Source organism: Diceros bicornis, chromosome 24 (assembly GCF_020826845.1).
Source record: "Diceros bicornis minor isolate mBicDic1 chromosome 24, mDicBic1.mat.cur, whole genome shotgun sequence".
NCBI lineage: Eukaryota > Metazoa > Chordata > Mammalia > Perissodactyla > Rhinocerotidae > Diceros > Diceros bicornis.
In genome coordinates, this window is record NC_080763.1 from 13,608,608 (window position 1) to 13,625,523 (window position 16,916).

Below are 16,916 nucleotides of genomic sequence, written 5' to 3' on the forward strand. Positions count from 1 at the left end.
TGTTGACTTGAAGGAAAAACAGAAGTGGTATCACTTCAACAGTGGTACATCTTCACAAATCACAGACAACCAAAAAGAATGTATCTTAAGACACATTATTTTCTCCTGAAGTTAGCAACATCACCTAATAAGGCAGAATGAGTTTCTGTTAAACATTTATTCCTGGTATTAATGTATAATACCATGCTTCTCAGCTTTCAAATTTCGAGATAAAAGTCAACTAAGTATTGAATGAAACAATGGTCAACATGTTTTAAAAAACCTTTCATGGGGAAATGAAATGTTTGGTGAGATTTTAACCTAGCTACAAATACTTTGTTTTATATATGTATATATACTCATATGCACATTTCTTAATTATATGGACCTTATAGCCATATTATTTCCTTATTGTGAATATACTTGTAGTTTTACTTTTGGTTAACTGTGTACCCAATTCCTTATTATTATTATTGTTTCTTGTGCAATATCAAGATGTTATATATTTTCAGAAGTGCTTATTTTGTTTTTATGCCTATTTCTTCAAGTGTTTTAATAAGGAGTTGCACAAAGAGATCTAACTTAGAGTATACATAATAGTATATGCAGAAGTTAAGTCATTTAAAGTCTCTAGCTATAAAGTAGGATGATAACTTGACTATTCATTCTAATAATTAGACTAACAAAAAAATCAGAGACAGAGTTAATTAGAATGTGATAGTGGGTACAGGGTTGAGAAGAGAGAAGAGAAATTCACTAAACACTTCAAATTCATATGAATTCAACTGCTTTAAGAGAAATAAAACAAGTTTAGAGAATTGTTAGACTCCAAAAAAAGGCTATAGCTACTTTCTTTTGGAAACATAAGGAAGCATATAGAACTGCAGACTTCTAACAAACAGGAAACAGAAAAGATAAAAGAATATTACCAATAATTAAAGGTGCCAGATCAATATAGTGGAGACTCGACAAATAATTTTTGATTGACTGGTGGTGGAATTAGATTTACAAAGAAATATGGCTTAAATTTTGACTGTACTAAACTACAAATGTAATGAGTTACAATAATTATAAGTGATATAAATGCATTCTATAATGTGATTATTTTCTGTATATTAGTATAAAATAGAGTTATTGCATTACATAGAGAATTTTTGTTACATTTTTTAATCCATTGCTTTTATCCAATAAAATTTCCTCCTCTATGTTCAGAAGTTAAATTGTCTGTATATTTTATTTATATTGTATTTTTTCAACCTGGCTCTTTTAAAAAATTATTTGAGAAGTTATCACCAACTCTTTCCATTCTCTAATACCAAAATAATAAAGTATCTGATATAATTATGGTGTTCCTGAGCGGCTTAAGAAGCGCACAAAGAGAATTAACTAAAATTCTTATTGCCAAGTCCTGGTTTCTTTCAATATAGAATGATTGGAAAAGTACTATCTCATGGCAAACATAGGTGGCAACATATTAATTAGGTTTCCTCATAATACAAAAAGAAATAATTATTTATAAAAATCCACCGGCATAGTATTTAGTTCTTTCAGAGGGTTAATTCATTTCTCAAAATAGCAAACATAATTTATTCAGAGAAATAACTTCCTTAGCAGTATAATTCATTTTGTTTATTTTCAGTGTAAGAGTTTAATAAGTTGTTTTTTTCCCCCAAGTGATCAGCAATGAGTATTCTCTTCATTTCAGGTCAGTCTTGAAAGATGATTGCCATAATTTCATAAGAATTTAATAAGTATTAACAATAATAGCATATTGAGTCTGATTCTCCATGTATAAGACAACAGCCTTACTTCTTTCCGATTATTTCAGACTATTCCACAAAAGTCTATCCTAGAAGTTAGCATTCACTACAAAAATGAAGTGGGCACAATTTGTCTGCTATTGTCATAGATTCGTTTCTCTTCTGGAAAAGTCTCTCTTCCGGGTTTGGGTCTCATAGCCTTCCATACCAGGCCTGCTAGTGTCCTACCGCAGACTACTATGTGTCTACAGTTTAACTGTAATTTTTAAAGACTGAGTTTTTCAATGCTCAAAGAAACAAATGGTGAAATTTTTCCTATAGTGACAGATTGGAGAAATACTTTGGGACAGGGTACTTCCAAAGAATTATAAAATGGCAGTATTTATAGAGATCTTAAATATAATAACTAGTTTGACTCCAGGTTGCTCATAGGTCCTCAAATTACAGGCTACTGCTTACTCTACCTTCTCTTCAGGCCAATGTTACCTCCTCAAAACAATCCACAATCTTTTTGAAGGTTGTGCCTGAGTGGGGATTGAGAGGGTTCCAGAAAATCCATAAATTTTTTTCCTAGTAATTCTGGAAAAATTTATTCTTGCTCAGTCTCCTTAGGGCAGGTCGGACTACCCATGCACATAGTTTTAGACCTCGTCTTATTCATCTTTGTATCTCTAGTAAAAATATTTTCAGATGGGAATTAGTTTCAACTTTTGATCTCTGCAGTATTATTTAGTACGGAAATATAAGAAGGAGGCAAAGAATCTTCCTCTTGTACAGGAAAAAAATGAAGTTATTATTTCACGTTTTTTGGTCAAATAATGTGCCTCAGATCACTTTTAATAAACATTGAGCTAGTGAATCCCTACTGTGTTCCAGGTACTCTTCTGCATGCTGGGAATTAATTAGAGATGGTTTGACAGATGTTAAAGCTCTTGTTTCTTCCACACTGTGTGGAACCTCAGTCTTTGGATTTTAAAAATATTTTGAAACACTGGAGAATTTATAATCTGCCAGACAGATTTCACTTGTTGAAAATCAGTTGTAATTTCTACGTAAGCAGTAGGATTCGTGAACTTTGTTTCAATGAAATGTTAATAAAGTTTTTTTTTTTTTAAAGATTTATTTATTTATTTTCCCCCCAAAGCCCCAGTAGATAGTTGTATGTCATAGCTGCACATCCTTCTAGTTGCTGTATGTGGGATGCGGCCTCAGCATGGCCACAGAAGCGGTGCGTCGGTGCGCGCCTGGGATCCGAACCCGGGCCGCCAGCAGCGGAGCGCGCGCACTTAACCGCTAAGCCACGGGGCCGGCCCAATAAAGTCAAGTTTTAAAAATCAATTGTAAAGTATAATAAGGAAATTTAGAAAAATTACTGATAATCTTACCATCTAGAGATAATCAATTTGATGCATTTTTCATCTATATAAGATTATCCTATATATAGGATAATAAAATACAAAAGTCGTGTCTTATTTTTCCACTTAATTATATCAAGAACTTTTTCCTGTGTCATTAAAATTCTAGTAAGCAATTTTTATGTCTACATAATAATTCATCATACAGATGTACCATAGTTTAGGTAATCATTTTCTCATTGTCAGATATTTAAGCCATTTCCTTTTTTTTTTTTTTAATTATTTATTTATTTATTTATTTTTCCCCCAAAGCCCCAGTAGATAGTTGTATGTCATAGCTGCACATCCTTCTAGCTGCTGTATGTGGGACGCGGCCTCAGCATGGCCGGAGAAGCAGTGCGTCGGTGCACGCCCGGGATCCGAACCCAGGCCGCCAGCAGCAGAGCGCCAGCACTTAACCGCTAAGCCACGGGGCAAGCCCAAGCCATTTCCTTTTTAATGTTATCATAAATAATACTACCTGCATGTTTTATTTTCTTAGGATGAATCCCACAAAGAGTAATGCTAAATGAAGGGTATGATCATATTTAAGGTAAAGAAAAAATATCATCACATTGCCCTCCAGAAAGACTGTACTAATTTACATTCCAACCAGTAGGCTTTACTTGTTTTGCTGCACCATTGCTGGTACTGATGAATATTATTTGATTATAAATTTGCTAATTTAATAATTTTTAATGGGATATGTTTTTAATGAATTCTGAGCCACATCCATCAAAGAGAAAAGAACAAGATTTTTAAAAAATCAATACAAATATGGAACAATGTAAAAATTCCAAGAATGGTCAGTATATGATAATGCTCTTGTATTGCAAAAGTTTATTTCATGTAAAATCAAAATACTGTGTTTTTTTTTGGGAAAAGCTCAGGATGCCATTTAAAGTATGAAACATGAAATATTAATTTACTAGGTGAAAGGTTAGAGCAGAAAAAATATATATAGCTAATGAAAATGCAGATAAAATTGCTACTGTGGTTTCAGAAAACTGTGTTAAAGATGAATGTGGTGGTTAGATTGCCAGATTTGTTTGTAATAACTGTGCACAGAGATAGTACATAGTTACTGTGCTGAAGAACCTCTCCCTTCTGAAGCTCTCATTCTAGTGTTCATGTGTGAAGAACTGGCATGTCTGCTTTTTTTTGCAATCTTGCTTTGCTTGAGATAAGTGTATGAGGGCTGTCTGAATGCCAGAGATCTGAAGAGTTTGTGTTTCTCACAGTTCTTTCTGCTTTCAGTTGTAGCTGGGACCCTGTCTCTAAATCCCAAAAGAATTTGTATTGCTCTCCAGTCCACTGAGTCCCTCTTTTTTTTTAACTACATAAAAGACAAGAATTTTCAAGAATAAAATCAAGAGATAGGTACTGACAATTTAAGGTAGCTTCAATAAAAACGTTTTGGTTTTATCTTTGTTTTCCTAATATTTTCTTTAAAAGGTTTTGTAGTTCAAAATTTTTCTTTAACTTCTCTCATGGAAAAGGGGATGGAAATTGTGGTTAAAACTTGTACTGTTTAACCAATGAGATTAACTAATTAATAGCAAATGTGTTTTTAAAGATTGGAAATTACATATACAACCAGATTAAAAGAAACAGATATTTGTTGTTGACTTTATAGGATTCTGCCAACATTACTTTTTGGTCAACGACAACTTTTGTGTTTCTCAAGCAAAAACTTTTCTCCACCAGTTTCACACAACTTTGATAGGGGCTATACCTTACTAGCCTGCTTCGCAGGATGGTCTCCCCTCCCATAGGCTCAGGAAAAAGACTAGCACCTAACGCTCCTGTCCACCTGAAGAGACTATTTCTTGCTTGCATCCCTCCCCTTCTAGAGACACTAATCTGTACGGAACTGGTAGTTGCTCGGGCACACACTGCTCTCATCTTTGCCCATGCTACAACCTATGTAAAGAACGCCTTTCATCTCCTCTTGGTTGGCAAACTTCAGAGCCTGGCTCAGGCATGTCACCTCTTCCAGAAAGCCCTCGCCAACACACTTTCCCCTCTGGAAGCGCCCCTCCTTCGCGTGCCCACAGCACCATTCTTTCAAGACTCCTCTCGAATTATGGTCACCTCTTCACTAGACGCTCAACCTCTTACAGACAGGCCATGTCATTTGTCTTCTTACTTTCACATGGTAGGTACCTGTTACAGCTTCCCCCCATAAAATGAAGTGTCATCGCTGTTTTTGCTGCAGCGATTTTGTTACTGTCTTCTTCACGGGCCCTTCTATAGGAGTCTGCTTCCTCCTCCTATCACCCGGTGCCAGACAGTACCTCCAGACCTATTCTTATATTTCTCTTCAACATGATAGAAGGAACTGCGCTCCTTTTATCTACCTCCTCTGAGGGTTTATGCCTCTAATGTAACTTCAGTATAGCTCAAGAAAATAATCTCATTCGGTGGAGCTCAGTCACAAACGTGACTCGGTCATTACCACGATCGCTTGTGCGTGTGCTGGGGGTGAGAATCGTGCGGAGACTGACGGGGTCATTTGATGGTGCTTCAACGTGCGGGTTCTGATGAATTTATAGATTTCCCCGCGAAGAACTTAGAGCGGCGGATAAAGCACTTGAAACTGAAAATAAGGAAAGCAGTGGAGAGAACAAGGAGACGAAATGAGGAGGCTTAACGTGGCAGGACAAGCAGGAAAATGGGAAGCGAGGCAGAGCGAGTTGCAACGCCGGGAGGACGAGTTGCAGCCACTCGCGTCTCCCCCGCCGCAGGCCGCCCGCGCAGGCGCCCCAGGCAGTTTCTACGAGCGCTCACACGCACTGAGACGCTGCGAAGCACGAGAAGTCAACTCCCTGGAGGCCGACCGCCGGTCCCAGGAACTTCAAAGTCACTGCTTTCTGTCCCCGCCTGGGGGGAGGCGCCTTCACGCCCAGGCCGCGTCCAAGCCCTCTCCCCTCAGTTTAAACGGCGCTGGCGGGAGAAAAAAGCCGGCTCTGGCTCTATTTCCTCGATGCAACCACCTCAGAATGAATAGCCCTGGCCCTGCGTGTTAGGTCCGTCGAGACACCTGGCCCCGAGCTGTCTTTAAGACCTTACGGCCTGAGCGAGCAGCCTACGCATCTCGCTTCTCGAACCTCCTCCCCGGCCACGCCCCAGCCATTCCTTCCCCACCCCACTTGGGAGTCCGCACTGCTCATTGGTCGTGCGCCCTGCCAGTCCAGAGGACGTCGACGAATCCCGCCTTAGGAAAGGCAAAGATCGCGAAACAGAGCCTACACCTGGCGGGGGAGGGGAGCGCGAGCCTAACGCTCCGGAGCCGCTGCCGGCCCGGGCCGCTGGGAGACGTGGGCGGGGCCTTATTTGCATAACGGCCGTCCCTGGCCTCCTCACGCGGACCGGGGTCCCGCCCCTCACCCAACTTGAAATCTATTGGGCCAAGGGGCGGGTCACTCGGACCCAGCAAGCCTGTGGCGGGCGGTCCTGGGAGCGGATTGGCTCTGGGCGTTTCCAGAAGGCGGCAGGGAGTCGGATATAAGAGCGAGGAGCCGAGCGAAGGGAGCGGGAGACGCTGGTGGCATTCGCGGCGTGTGGTGCGAAGCGACCGTTAGTTGACGCTGTGGACTTTTCCTGGTGCTCTCGCCTAACGTTGCTTGCCCGTTTTTCTGTCAGCATGTCCGCCCGCGGCCCGGCCATCGGCATAGACCTGGGCACCACCTACTCGTGCGTGGGGGTCTTCCAACATGGCAAGGTGGAGATCATCGCCAACGACCAGGGTAACCGCACCACCCCCAGCTACGTGGCCTTCACCGACACCGAGCGCCTCATCGGCGACGCCGCCAAGAACCAGGTGGCCATGAACCCTACCAACACCATCTTTGACGCCAAGAGGCTGATCGGACGGAAGTTCGAGGACGCCACGGTGCAGTCGGACATGAAACACTGGCCGTTCCGGGTGGTGAGCGAGGGCGGGAAGCCCAAAGTGCAGGTGGAGTACAAGGGGGAGATCAAGACCTTCTTCCCGGAGGAGATCTCCTCCATGGTCCTCACCAAGATGAAGGAGATCGCCGAAGCCTACCTGGGGGGCAAGGTGCAGAGCGCGGTCATCACCGTCCCGGCTTATTTCAACGACTCGCAGCGCCAGGCCACGAAGGACGCGGGCACCATCACCGGCCTCAACGTGCTGCGCATCATCAACGAGCCGACGGCGGCGGCCATCGCCTACGGCCTGGACAAGAAGGGCTGCACGGGCGGCGAGAAGAACGTGCTCATCTTTGACCTGGGCGGCGGCACCTTCGACGTGTCCATCCTGACCATCGAGGACGGCATCTTCGAGGTGAAGTCCACGGCCGGCGACACCCACCTGGGCGGCGAGGACTTTGACAACCGCATGGTGAGCCACCTGGCGGAGGAATTCAAGCGCAAGCACAAGAAGGACATTGGGCCCAACAAGCGCGCGGTGCGGCGGCTGCGCACCGCCTGTGAGCGCGCCAAGCGCACCCTGAGCTCGTCCACGCAGGCGAGCATCGAGATCGACTCCCTTTACGAGGGCGTGGACTTCTACACGTCCATCACCCGCGCCCGCTTCGAGGAGCTCAACGCCGACCTGTTCCGTGGTACCCTGGAGCCGGTGGAGAAGGCGCTGCGCGACGCCAAGCTGGACAAGGGCCAGATCCAGGAGATCGTGCTAGTGGGCGGCTCTACCCGCATCCCCAAGATTCAGAAGCTGCTGCAGGATTTCTTCAACGGCAAGGAGCTGAACAAGAGCATCAACCCCGACGAGGCGGTGGCCTACGGAGCCGCGGTGCAGGCAGCCATCCTCATCGGGGACAAGTCAGAGAACGTGCAGGACCTGCTGCTACTCGACGTGACCCCGTTGTCGCTGGGCATCGAGACGGCTGGCGGCGTCATGACCCCACTCATCAAGAGGAACACCACGATCCCCACCAAGCAGACGCAGACTTTCACCACCTACTCAGACAACCAGAGCAGCGTGCTGGTGCAGGTGTACGAGGGTGAACGGGCCATGACCAAGGACAATAACCTGCTGGGCAAGTTCGACCTGACCGGGATTCCCCCAGCACCCCGCGGGGTCCCCCAGATTGAGGTCACCTTTGACATTGACGCCAACGGCATCCTCAACGTCACCGCCGCCGACAAGAGCACCGGTAAAGAAAACAAAATCACCATCACCAACGACAAGGGTCGTCTGAGCAAGGACGACATTGACCGCATGGTGCAGGAGGCGGAGCGATACAAGTCGGAGGATGAGGCCAATCGCGACCGGGTCGCGGCGAAAAACGCCGTGGAGTCCTATACCTACAACATCAAGCAGACGGTGGAAGACGAGAAACTGAGGGGCAAGATGAGCGAGCAGGACAAAAACAAGATCCTCGACAAGTGTCAGGAGGTGATCAGCTGGCTCGATCGAAACCAGATGGCAGAGAAAGATGAGTATGAACACAAGCAGAAAGAGCTCGAAAGAGTGTGCAACCCCATCATCAGCAAACTTTACCAAGGCGGCCCTGGCGGCGGCGGCGGTTCTGGAGCCTCCGGGGGACCAACTATCGAGGAAGTGGACTAAGTAAGCTTGCACTCGAGTCAGCGTAAACCTATTTTCCTTTCTCTATTTTTTTTTTCCTTTTGTTTTTGTTGTTCTTTGAAATGTCCTGGTGCCAAGTTATGAGATCTATTGTTGGAAGTATTTAGCCTGGTGTATGCATATGAAAGGAAAGGTGCAACAACTTAGTTTAATTATAAAAGGTTAATTCTAAAGTTTGATTTTTAAAAACATTATTTGAGGTTCCTCTTTAATGCATTTTGCGTGTTTGCTGACTTGAGCGTTTTTGGTTAGCTTAGTTTGTGCATAGAGATTTGTTTGAGATGGGAAACCTGAAGTTTGCACACATGCTCTGTGGAAGCTTGGTAACAATAAAATATATAGAAGCGTGAGTTGTTTATTTTTATGTACTACTTTAAAAATATTGCAGTAATGTTAAGGACAGGCATTCTTTTTGCAAACAAATGCATAAATACAAATTTAAAGTAAAGCTGAAATTGATCTCAAAATTACTGTCTTGGAGTTTTCAATTTTCCCTTCTTACTGTTTTACCCATGTTGGTCTTTAACTAAGTAAGATATCAGTATGAGGTGAAATTTATCTAACCCTATCTTGTTTAATTCTCAGATGAGTTGCCTGCTTTGAATTACCAACAATTTAAGGGGAGAAGATCTGGGTAAACTTCTTTCCCTCTTTTAATACAGAAACCAGACTGGGGTCTTCCAGTGTACCCAAACTCCCAAGGCTTGGCTTAAGTGTTCAAGTGAAAATCCACCTGAATATTCCAGCAAAATACAAGCTATGTTTTGGGGTTAAGTATAAAATGATTCTTTCTCTAAACTAACAAAAGCTGGGGCAGGAGTTATCTTCTGATAATAGCCCAAGGTAGTGTGAAACAAGTTGCTTTCTGTGTCATGCAGGTTGCCTGAAATAAGAGACAGCAGGCAAACTTTAAAGCCACTTAATATCGAGTCCAAATTTAGTCAAACTTGTCTTTAATTTTCTAGTAAAACAGCTCAACTTCTGAGTTTATGGCAAATTCCATAAGGATATGTTTCCAGCAGTTACAATTTCATGGGGGATAGGGGAGATAATATGAATTTTTTTTTCTGATATTTTTTTCCTGATTTGAGAATTAATGCTTTTACAATACCTGCCTTAAATCACTAGAATAGGTTTATTTTTTAAAAGACAAACTGCAAGATAGTCTTGTATTTTAATATGCAACTTGTCCATTTTCCCGTGTATCTGATTTGAGATTGTTACAGATAGGAATATTGCAACCCTTTGGGATCCACTATCCTGGGCTTAAGCTTTAAAATCCACATCCTTGGGAGAAGGGGGTTCATGTTTACTTTTTAGTGGAATGCCACTTCTGCTTTGTTCTGATTTAATCTATTTAGGGGAACTTGGGAGAAATTCGGTAAAGCTGATTGGAAAAGACATATTTAACCTAATGTTTTCACCACACGTAGACATTTTGATATCTCTTTCCAAGTGATGTAGATTTGCTTCATGTTGTTCATAAGATAACAGTGAATTATAGAAGTTATATTTTTAATTTAGTAGTGGACTCTTGTGTATCATGCAGAGAGATTAATTTTTGAAGTAATATAAAAACTAGAGAACAAATTAGCCTAAAAACATTGGACTTTGGTAATGACCCTCTCACACAAGAGCTGACTCTTATGTACATACAAGTTTTTTTCTTCTTTTGGGAAGTCTCATTTGGGTGAGGGGAGGAAGATAAAAAAGCAATTGTGAAATTGCTTCAAAATAAGCTTAAAACAATTTTTAAAGGTAGTTGCTTTTTACGCTCTGAAAAGCTGAAGGTAACTCGGGTTTTTCAGTGCTGGTGCCATGCTGGTGGAAAGTTTTCAGCAGGAGGCATAAAGGGTGTTTCATTGACTACAGATAGCAGCACATAAATATTTGACAAACTAACTGGGTACTAATAGAATCAGATGAATAGTAGCCTTAGAGTGACATTTAACATGAATTTTTACCAAGATAATACCCATTCTATTAACCTTTTATTAGTCCTTTGTTGAAAGTGTTTATCCCTTGCTCTAACTTCAAAATATAAGGGAGTCTTTCTGTAAGAGCAATCTGGTATTAGTATGACTCATTTTACTCCTCACTTTAGAAGGAATTAGTTTCTAAAGCATCAAAAAAATGACCAACGGTAGTCTCTCTGATCCTGTGGCCTGGCCTCCGGTAACTTGTTATAACATTAATATCAATCTATGTAGATACTTCATTTTCTTTTATTTTGAAAAATAATTTGTACAACTCCTAGCCTTCTTGAGTGTTTTTTATCTAATTCTGTCTTCTCAAATTTACCTAGATGTGAATATTACTAAGATAAAGGCACCAAAGCAGCCATTCAATGTTTCTAGGGAGCAGTTGAAACTGGTAACCCGATATCTCCTGGGAACTCCTTAGCAGATGTTAGGTCAGCCATAGTCAAATGACAATGAAAAAAGTACTTGGTGTTAGGATGAGGCTAAATTGCAGTTTCAGGAATAATTAGCATCACTTGAACTTGAAAGTAGTGAGTTATATACTAGGGACTAGTGGTCATGACTAAAGCAAATGCAATATGCATAGACTACTAAGGGATTGAAAAAATACATTTCTCAGAAGAGGCACTTAAATTCTTCTTACCTGAATGTCGGATTAACATAATTGTCCTTGTATGAGGCAATAAAACTAGACACTTGTCAAAATAAGATAGGTTGTTTACAGTATTTGAGATGTGTGAAATTTCAAAACAAGCTCACTAAATTTTTTATAGTATTAATTTTATATTATTGAAATTCATTAAAACTTGTATATTAGGAGATATTAATGCCATTTACATATTTGAACTTAACATGCATAATGGGATATTTAATGAATCATCTATTCAATATGTCAAGGAGACTTAATGAGAATTTCTTTATCCTATATGTAATTTTAAACAGGAATACAACCTGGCTATCTAGATGAAATCAAAAGATTTTTCTTTATGAAGCTCAAATACTAGGCCCACGATAAGGCATTCATCTCCTTTAAATTGAATGTAGTTTATAAAAGTTGTATTGTGAGGCATGGTCCTCTTGCTTTTGAACACTGGAATTAAAGTTTTAAAGAATCTCAAATCCATATGTCACAAGACAATTGCTAAGGGAATATATATGTTTAGGTTAAAGAACAAGAGGAATGTTCAATTGCTTCTCTATATTTAATTTATAAATAGGTATGAGAAAACTGTTTCAGACTATCCTTAAGCATTAAGATCAGATACAGAATTTCATGTCTTGAAAAAGTATGGATCTGTAGGAAAAAAGGCAAGTATTTATTCTTGATATAGCTCTTTGAATGGAAATATTTTAGGGGATATGCATTTCTGAAATTTAATAGGGTGATACTTAATACTGAAATGTCTTTCTTTTAGAACAAATCAAGAAGCCATAGGCTCTTTCCTCCACCCCTTTCGGTATCGATTAGGTTGTCTGTGAATTCAAGATTGGGGAAATAAGCAACCAAAAACGGAGTTGCTGTTTCAAATACTGGCATTGCTGTTTTCTGACATGTTAATTTTTTTTCTGACATATTGATTTTTTAAAGGTAGAATTATTAACACTATGAAAACTTGTCCATTATGACTTTTTCATAGTATAAGCATGCATTATATTCAGTTAACGTCCTGGGCCTAAAATCCAAAATCAGCAACTTAGTTCTATGTTATATGCCCTTGAGAAGTTTCCCTTAATTAGGGGGAAAAAAAAAATCTTTCCCTACTTTATAACATCATGAATTGTTTGTTTCTAAAGGGAAAATTATAGTATTTCCATTTTAGGTTGTGAATTTCTCATGTCATTTAAAGACCTAATTGGTGAAAAATCTAACCTAAGAAATGAGTGGGTCACTTTTTAAATAATGATTTAGAGCCATAAAAACAATCTTTTATTCCCTTTTGTTAGGGTCTGATAATACAGAAGTATAAGATGGTCCCTTCAGAGTTATCAAAGGTTTTTTTTAAATATTATGTCCCTCTAGCACATGTGGAATAACTTGTCATGTAACTTTGATATAGGTCATTGGTTTGGCTTCTCAACTCTTATTTTCACCTTAGTTTTGTACATTAGACAGCCTGAAGTTCAACTATGGTGAAGTATAAAAGATCTTTGGTTTTCTACTAGCATTTCTTCTCATTGTATTAAACTGAGGAGGTTAACTCAAGTGTGGTCTTCCTGATAATGGTTGTGTGGTGAATGGATTCCACCCAGAGTCCCTGGTCTTAGGCGTTTCTGGAGCTTCAGCTCATTATTTCTTCCTGTCCTCCTTACCCCTAGTTATATACACCGCTTGGTGAAAAAGTCTTGGTGACTTCCATGTTCTTATTCCTTTGCAAGTGAGTCCTCTTGTAATAAACCAGCCTTGAGGCCACAGCCTCAAAGCAGCACTGCCAGTGTATAGGTGCGTTTCCATATACCTGAGCCAACTGGAACAGTTACCAGCAATGGACTCAAATGAGTGGAACGTCAGTCTAGGTGATTACAATTTTATACCACTATAACCAGTGATTGTTACCAAGTATTGAGCCTGGGAGAGTGGGCGTAGGGGGAATGTCTATTGCCATATTTTTGAAGTTTATGGGAGTATACAATCATCAACTATTTACTGAGCATCTCTTAACGCTTATTAAGCTATGGGAATAAAACAAACGCAGATTATATTAGGCATTCCCAATCATGTAGTGTCATCCAGCATTGCTTACATCAGTGTTGGAAGGAAAAAAATATCAGAATCTGCCTATCAACTCAGTTGCAAGAAGGAATTACAAGACACGTGATTTGAAAAATGTAAATGTAAAAATATCAGTTGAATACCCATTGACACAAAGCAAAGTTCTTTGCTTTGAGTAACACTAATTTTCAGTACTTATTAAGGGTGGTGCTTTACACACATTATTCCTTAAAAATCCTGATAACCCCTGACTTGGGTATCTACAGAAGCAAGATCAGTGTTGTCTTGCCCTAGGTTCCACATCTATAAAGTTGAAAACTTATTTCCATGCTTCCTCCCATCAACCCCCACAAATCAACCTAGTCCCAATCTGGATTTGAACGTAATCTAGTGCTAACTAGTCAAGTTTGGAACAAAAGGATCTTCCCGGTGGAACTGAATCTAGTTATTCTAATGAAAAACAAAACAGTAAAGTGGTTTACTTCACGGCTGGAGGGCCATGAAGAACTGACCCTTAAAGAAGTATCACCTGGGCAGCTTTGCTATGGATACGCCAATAAGCCACCACCGCAGAGGTGGTCAGAAAGCGGACCGAGCGACGCCGGCGCGGACGCCTCTCGGGACTGGGGTGGGCCGCCCGCCCGAGCGGAAGCAGGTCCCCGCCCCCCGCTCGCCCTCGCGCCGCGGTTACCTCGGCAACGCGGAGAGGCGGCCTCGGTGGGACCATGTACCGGGTGCCGGAGTTTTATTCGAGGAGGAAGCGGTTGGACGGCCATTTCGCAATCCGGCAGGATGTAAGTGCCGCTTCGGTCGCCCCCACCCCGGCGGCCGGTGAAGGCTGGCCCGCTGCCCCCGCCCGGCCCGCGGCGCCCCAGACGGCGGCCCTGCCCTCCTCCACGGGCGGGTCGCCGCCTTAGCCCCCGGGCGAGCGGTACTCAAAGAGCTATGGGCATATCTGCCTGCAAAAGCAAAACTATACAAGTGTATTCGGCACACCGTCAGAATTGAATTCTGGCTCCCCTAGGCAGATATTGAGATGTTTATGAAAGTTCCACCTCACTACCTCTAATTGGTTGGTTGCAAAATAAATAGTCCTACTGCGGAGGAGGCAGTCCTTCTATGGGTGGGATCTCCGAGCGGAAAGGCTGGTGGGTTGGTAGCTACCAACTCCGTGAAGAGAGTAAACTCGTTCTTTGCGGACGTCTTCCGAAGGGCGGGGTCGGTGTTAGACAGGCTTCTCCTATTAGGAGTGTCTAATTTCCCTAGAAGGTTGAGGTTGCCCTGGGCGTTAGTTCATTGTGGTCTGAGTCCCAATTAATCGGTAAATTGCTATGATGAGCCTTGAACTAGTGTGGGCTAAGTGAAGTTTTCCTCCTTCCCTTCCTCCCTTCTTTCCTCCTTTCCTTGCTTCCTTTCTACTGAAGCTACACCTAACAACAATAAAAAAGGATAAAATCCTAGCTTCAAGTTAAAGAGAACGCTTTAAGATTCTCATGTTTATTGAATAGAGTTAAAGAGCGACTAGTGGGAATTATTATTAAAAGTTCATTGTGACATGTGGATTGCAAATTGAACTTTTAATTTGCTGGAATCATTTCATTTTACAGAAATTGGGATTACGATTAGGGATGTGGTACTGGAAAGATGAAACCAGAACTCTTGAATTCAGAAGGTAAATTTTAACACAACTTTATTATGACTTTTATAAAATTTACGTGTGCTTAGGGTAAAAAAAAAAATTCAAGCAATACAGAAGAGTGTATAAAGAATAAAATAAATATGTGCTGAAATCCCACCATCTGGAGATAACCATTTTGGTGAACAGCCTTCCAGATATCACTTTCTGATAACATTCATCAGCTACTTCTTGTGTACCAGACACTGTGATAATCAGTTTACCAGCCCTTTGAAACAGCTGCATGTTGATCTAGTTTTACAGGTGAAGAAACCGATGTCACAGAGTTAAGCTGTTTGAGGAAAACTAAGTGACTTGGCCAAATAACACAGCTCAAAGGGGACTAAGATGATTTAAATCTAGGTCTGTTTGGCTCCCAGTCCATATTCTTAACTACTTTATAAAATTGCCTTTTTGAGTTATAGATATAAAGTTTTACATTAATGAGACCATATTACACCTGCTGCAATAGATGGTAAATTTTACAAGGTAAAATTATTAGATTAGAAAAAACTAATTTTAATCTCCATTGAGAAAATACCAACTCTATTAAAAGTATATAACTAAACTAACAATACTAGCCACTATCTGCTGTGCACCTGTTATGACCTGGACATTTGCATGTTTTTCTGATTCTTATAACAGCCATGGAAAGTGAGTGTTAATATCCCCATTTTATAGTTGAAGAAACAAGGTCAGGGAGATGAAGCAATTGAACCAAAGTCGTGTAGCCTGTAAGTAGCAGAACTGACATTTTGAACCAAGATCTGTCTGATGCCAAAGCCCTTTCTGCACATATACTGTCTCCCTCCACTAGACTGTAAGCCCCTCAGTGGCAGGAACGATCTTACTCATCTTCATGTCCCTGAAGCCATCTACAGAACTTCACGAAGTGGGCACTCCCTAGATGTTTATTGAACATGTTGAGTAAATGAACTAGATTGCAGCAGAGGAAGACTAGAGGTAGGGGACCAGTTAGAAGGCTAGTTGTAGGAGGATTACAGCTAAGAAACTGTGCAAGTCGGAACTAAGTCCATGTTGGTAGAAATAGAGAGAAGGGTGCAGGACTAAGAAATACTTAAGAGAGAGAATTGATAGGATGTTTGGATAGAATTGATAGGATGTGGTGCCTGGATGTGAAGGTGGAGGGAGAAGTGGATGCTGAGGTTGACGCCCAGGTGTCTGGCTTGGGTGCTTGGTGGCTGGGATTGCCCTTCACTCACACAGAATAAAAGAGGCAAAACTGATGATGTGTTTGAGGTTGCTGTGACATTGTCACATGGATACGTCTTTTAGGCTGTTGGACAAATGGGGCTGGAGGTCAGGAATGGCGTTGGCTAAGCAGATGAAATTTATAGTTACATTATAAATATAATGACATTTAATGTCAATTAAACATACATAATTTAAAGTCTAAATGTTATAGTAGAGTCAAAATCAAAGTTTATATTTCATAGAATATTTATTTCAGTATTTCTGAGTAATTTGTCATTTCCAGAGCAGTGATTTCAGTTTTTGTTCTCAAATAGATACGTCACAGAAGATTCTGTTGAACAGCTCTGGAATGTGAGTGTGATAGGGAGAAGGACAGCAAGATAGCTTTGGGATTAGACAGAAAGATAATCACAGGAGGCAAAATACTTGTTACAGCACAAGAAAATGCGGGTATAAATTTTAAGTGCCAAAATTTTCTTTTCTCAATCTCCGTACATGTATTTAAAGGCCATCTCATTCCTCTCTTCTTATCATGAAAATTGGACCATACTTTTTACTTATTGACCTTCTTTGTAAATGAAGTTAATTTGTAGTATTTTTCAAACTAATTTGCAGTGCTAATCTAA

General features: G+C 41.1%; 2 protein-coding genes and 1 non-coding gene across 3 annotated transcripts in view; 2 read left to right on the forward strand and 1 right to left on the reverse strand.

Moving 5' to 3' along the window:
* Nucleotides 1-1,650: 1,650 nt before the first annotated feature.
* Nucleotides 1,651-1,719, reverse strand: LOC131421343 (small nucleolar RNA SNORD2). Its single transcript, XR_009223816.1, has one exon. It is a non-coding gene; the product is annotated as a small nucleolar RNA SNORD2 (small nucleolar RNA).
* Nucleotides 1,720-6,610: 4,891 nt separating this feature from the next.
* Nucleotides 6,611-9,749, forward strand: HSPA2 (heat shock protein family A (Hsp70) member 2). The gene has a single exon (XM_058567107.1). It carries the CDS (start codon nt 6,780-6,782, stop codon nt 8,688-8,690), a length of 1,911 nt encoding a protein of 636 aa, XP_058423090.1. The 5' UTR covers nt 6,611-6,779; the 3' UTR covers nt 8,691-9,749.
* A 4,376-nt stretch (nt 9,750-14,125) lies between these two features.
* PPP1R36 (protein phosphatase 1 regulatory subunit 36) overlaps nt 14,126-16,916 on the forward strand; it is a 32,469-nt gene continuing 29,678 nt past the window's right edge. The window contains exons 1-2 of the mRNA XM_058566870.1: nt 14,126-14,194; nt 14,945-15,072. Of these exons, the coding sequence (XP_058422853.1) occupies nt 14,126-14,194; nt 14,945-15,072 (197 nt within the window). The remainder of the gene's footprint in view (nt 14,195-14,944; nt 15,073-16,916) is intronic.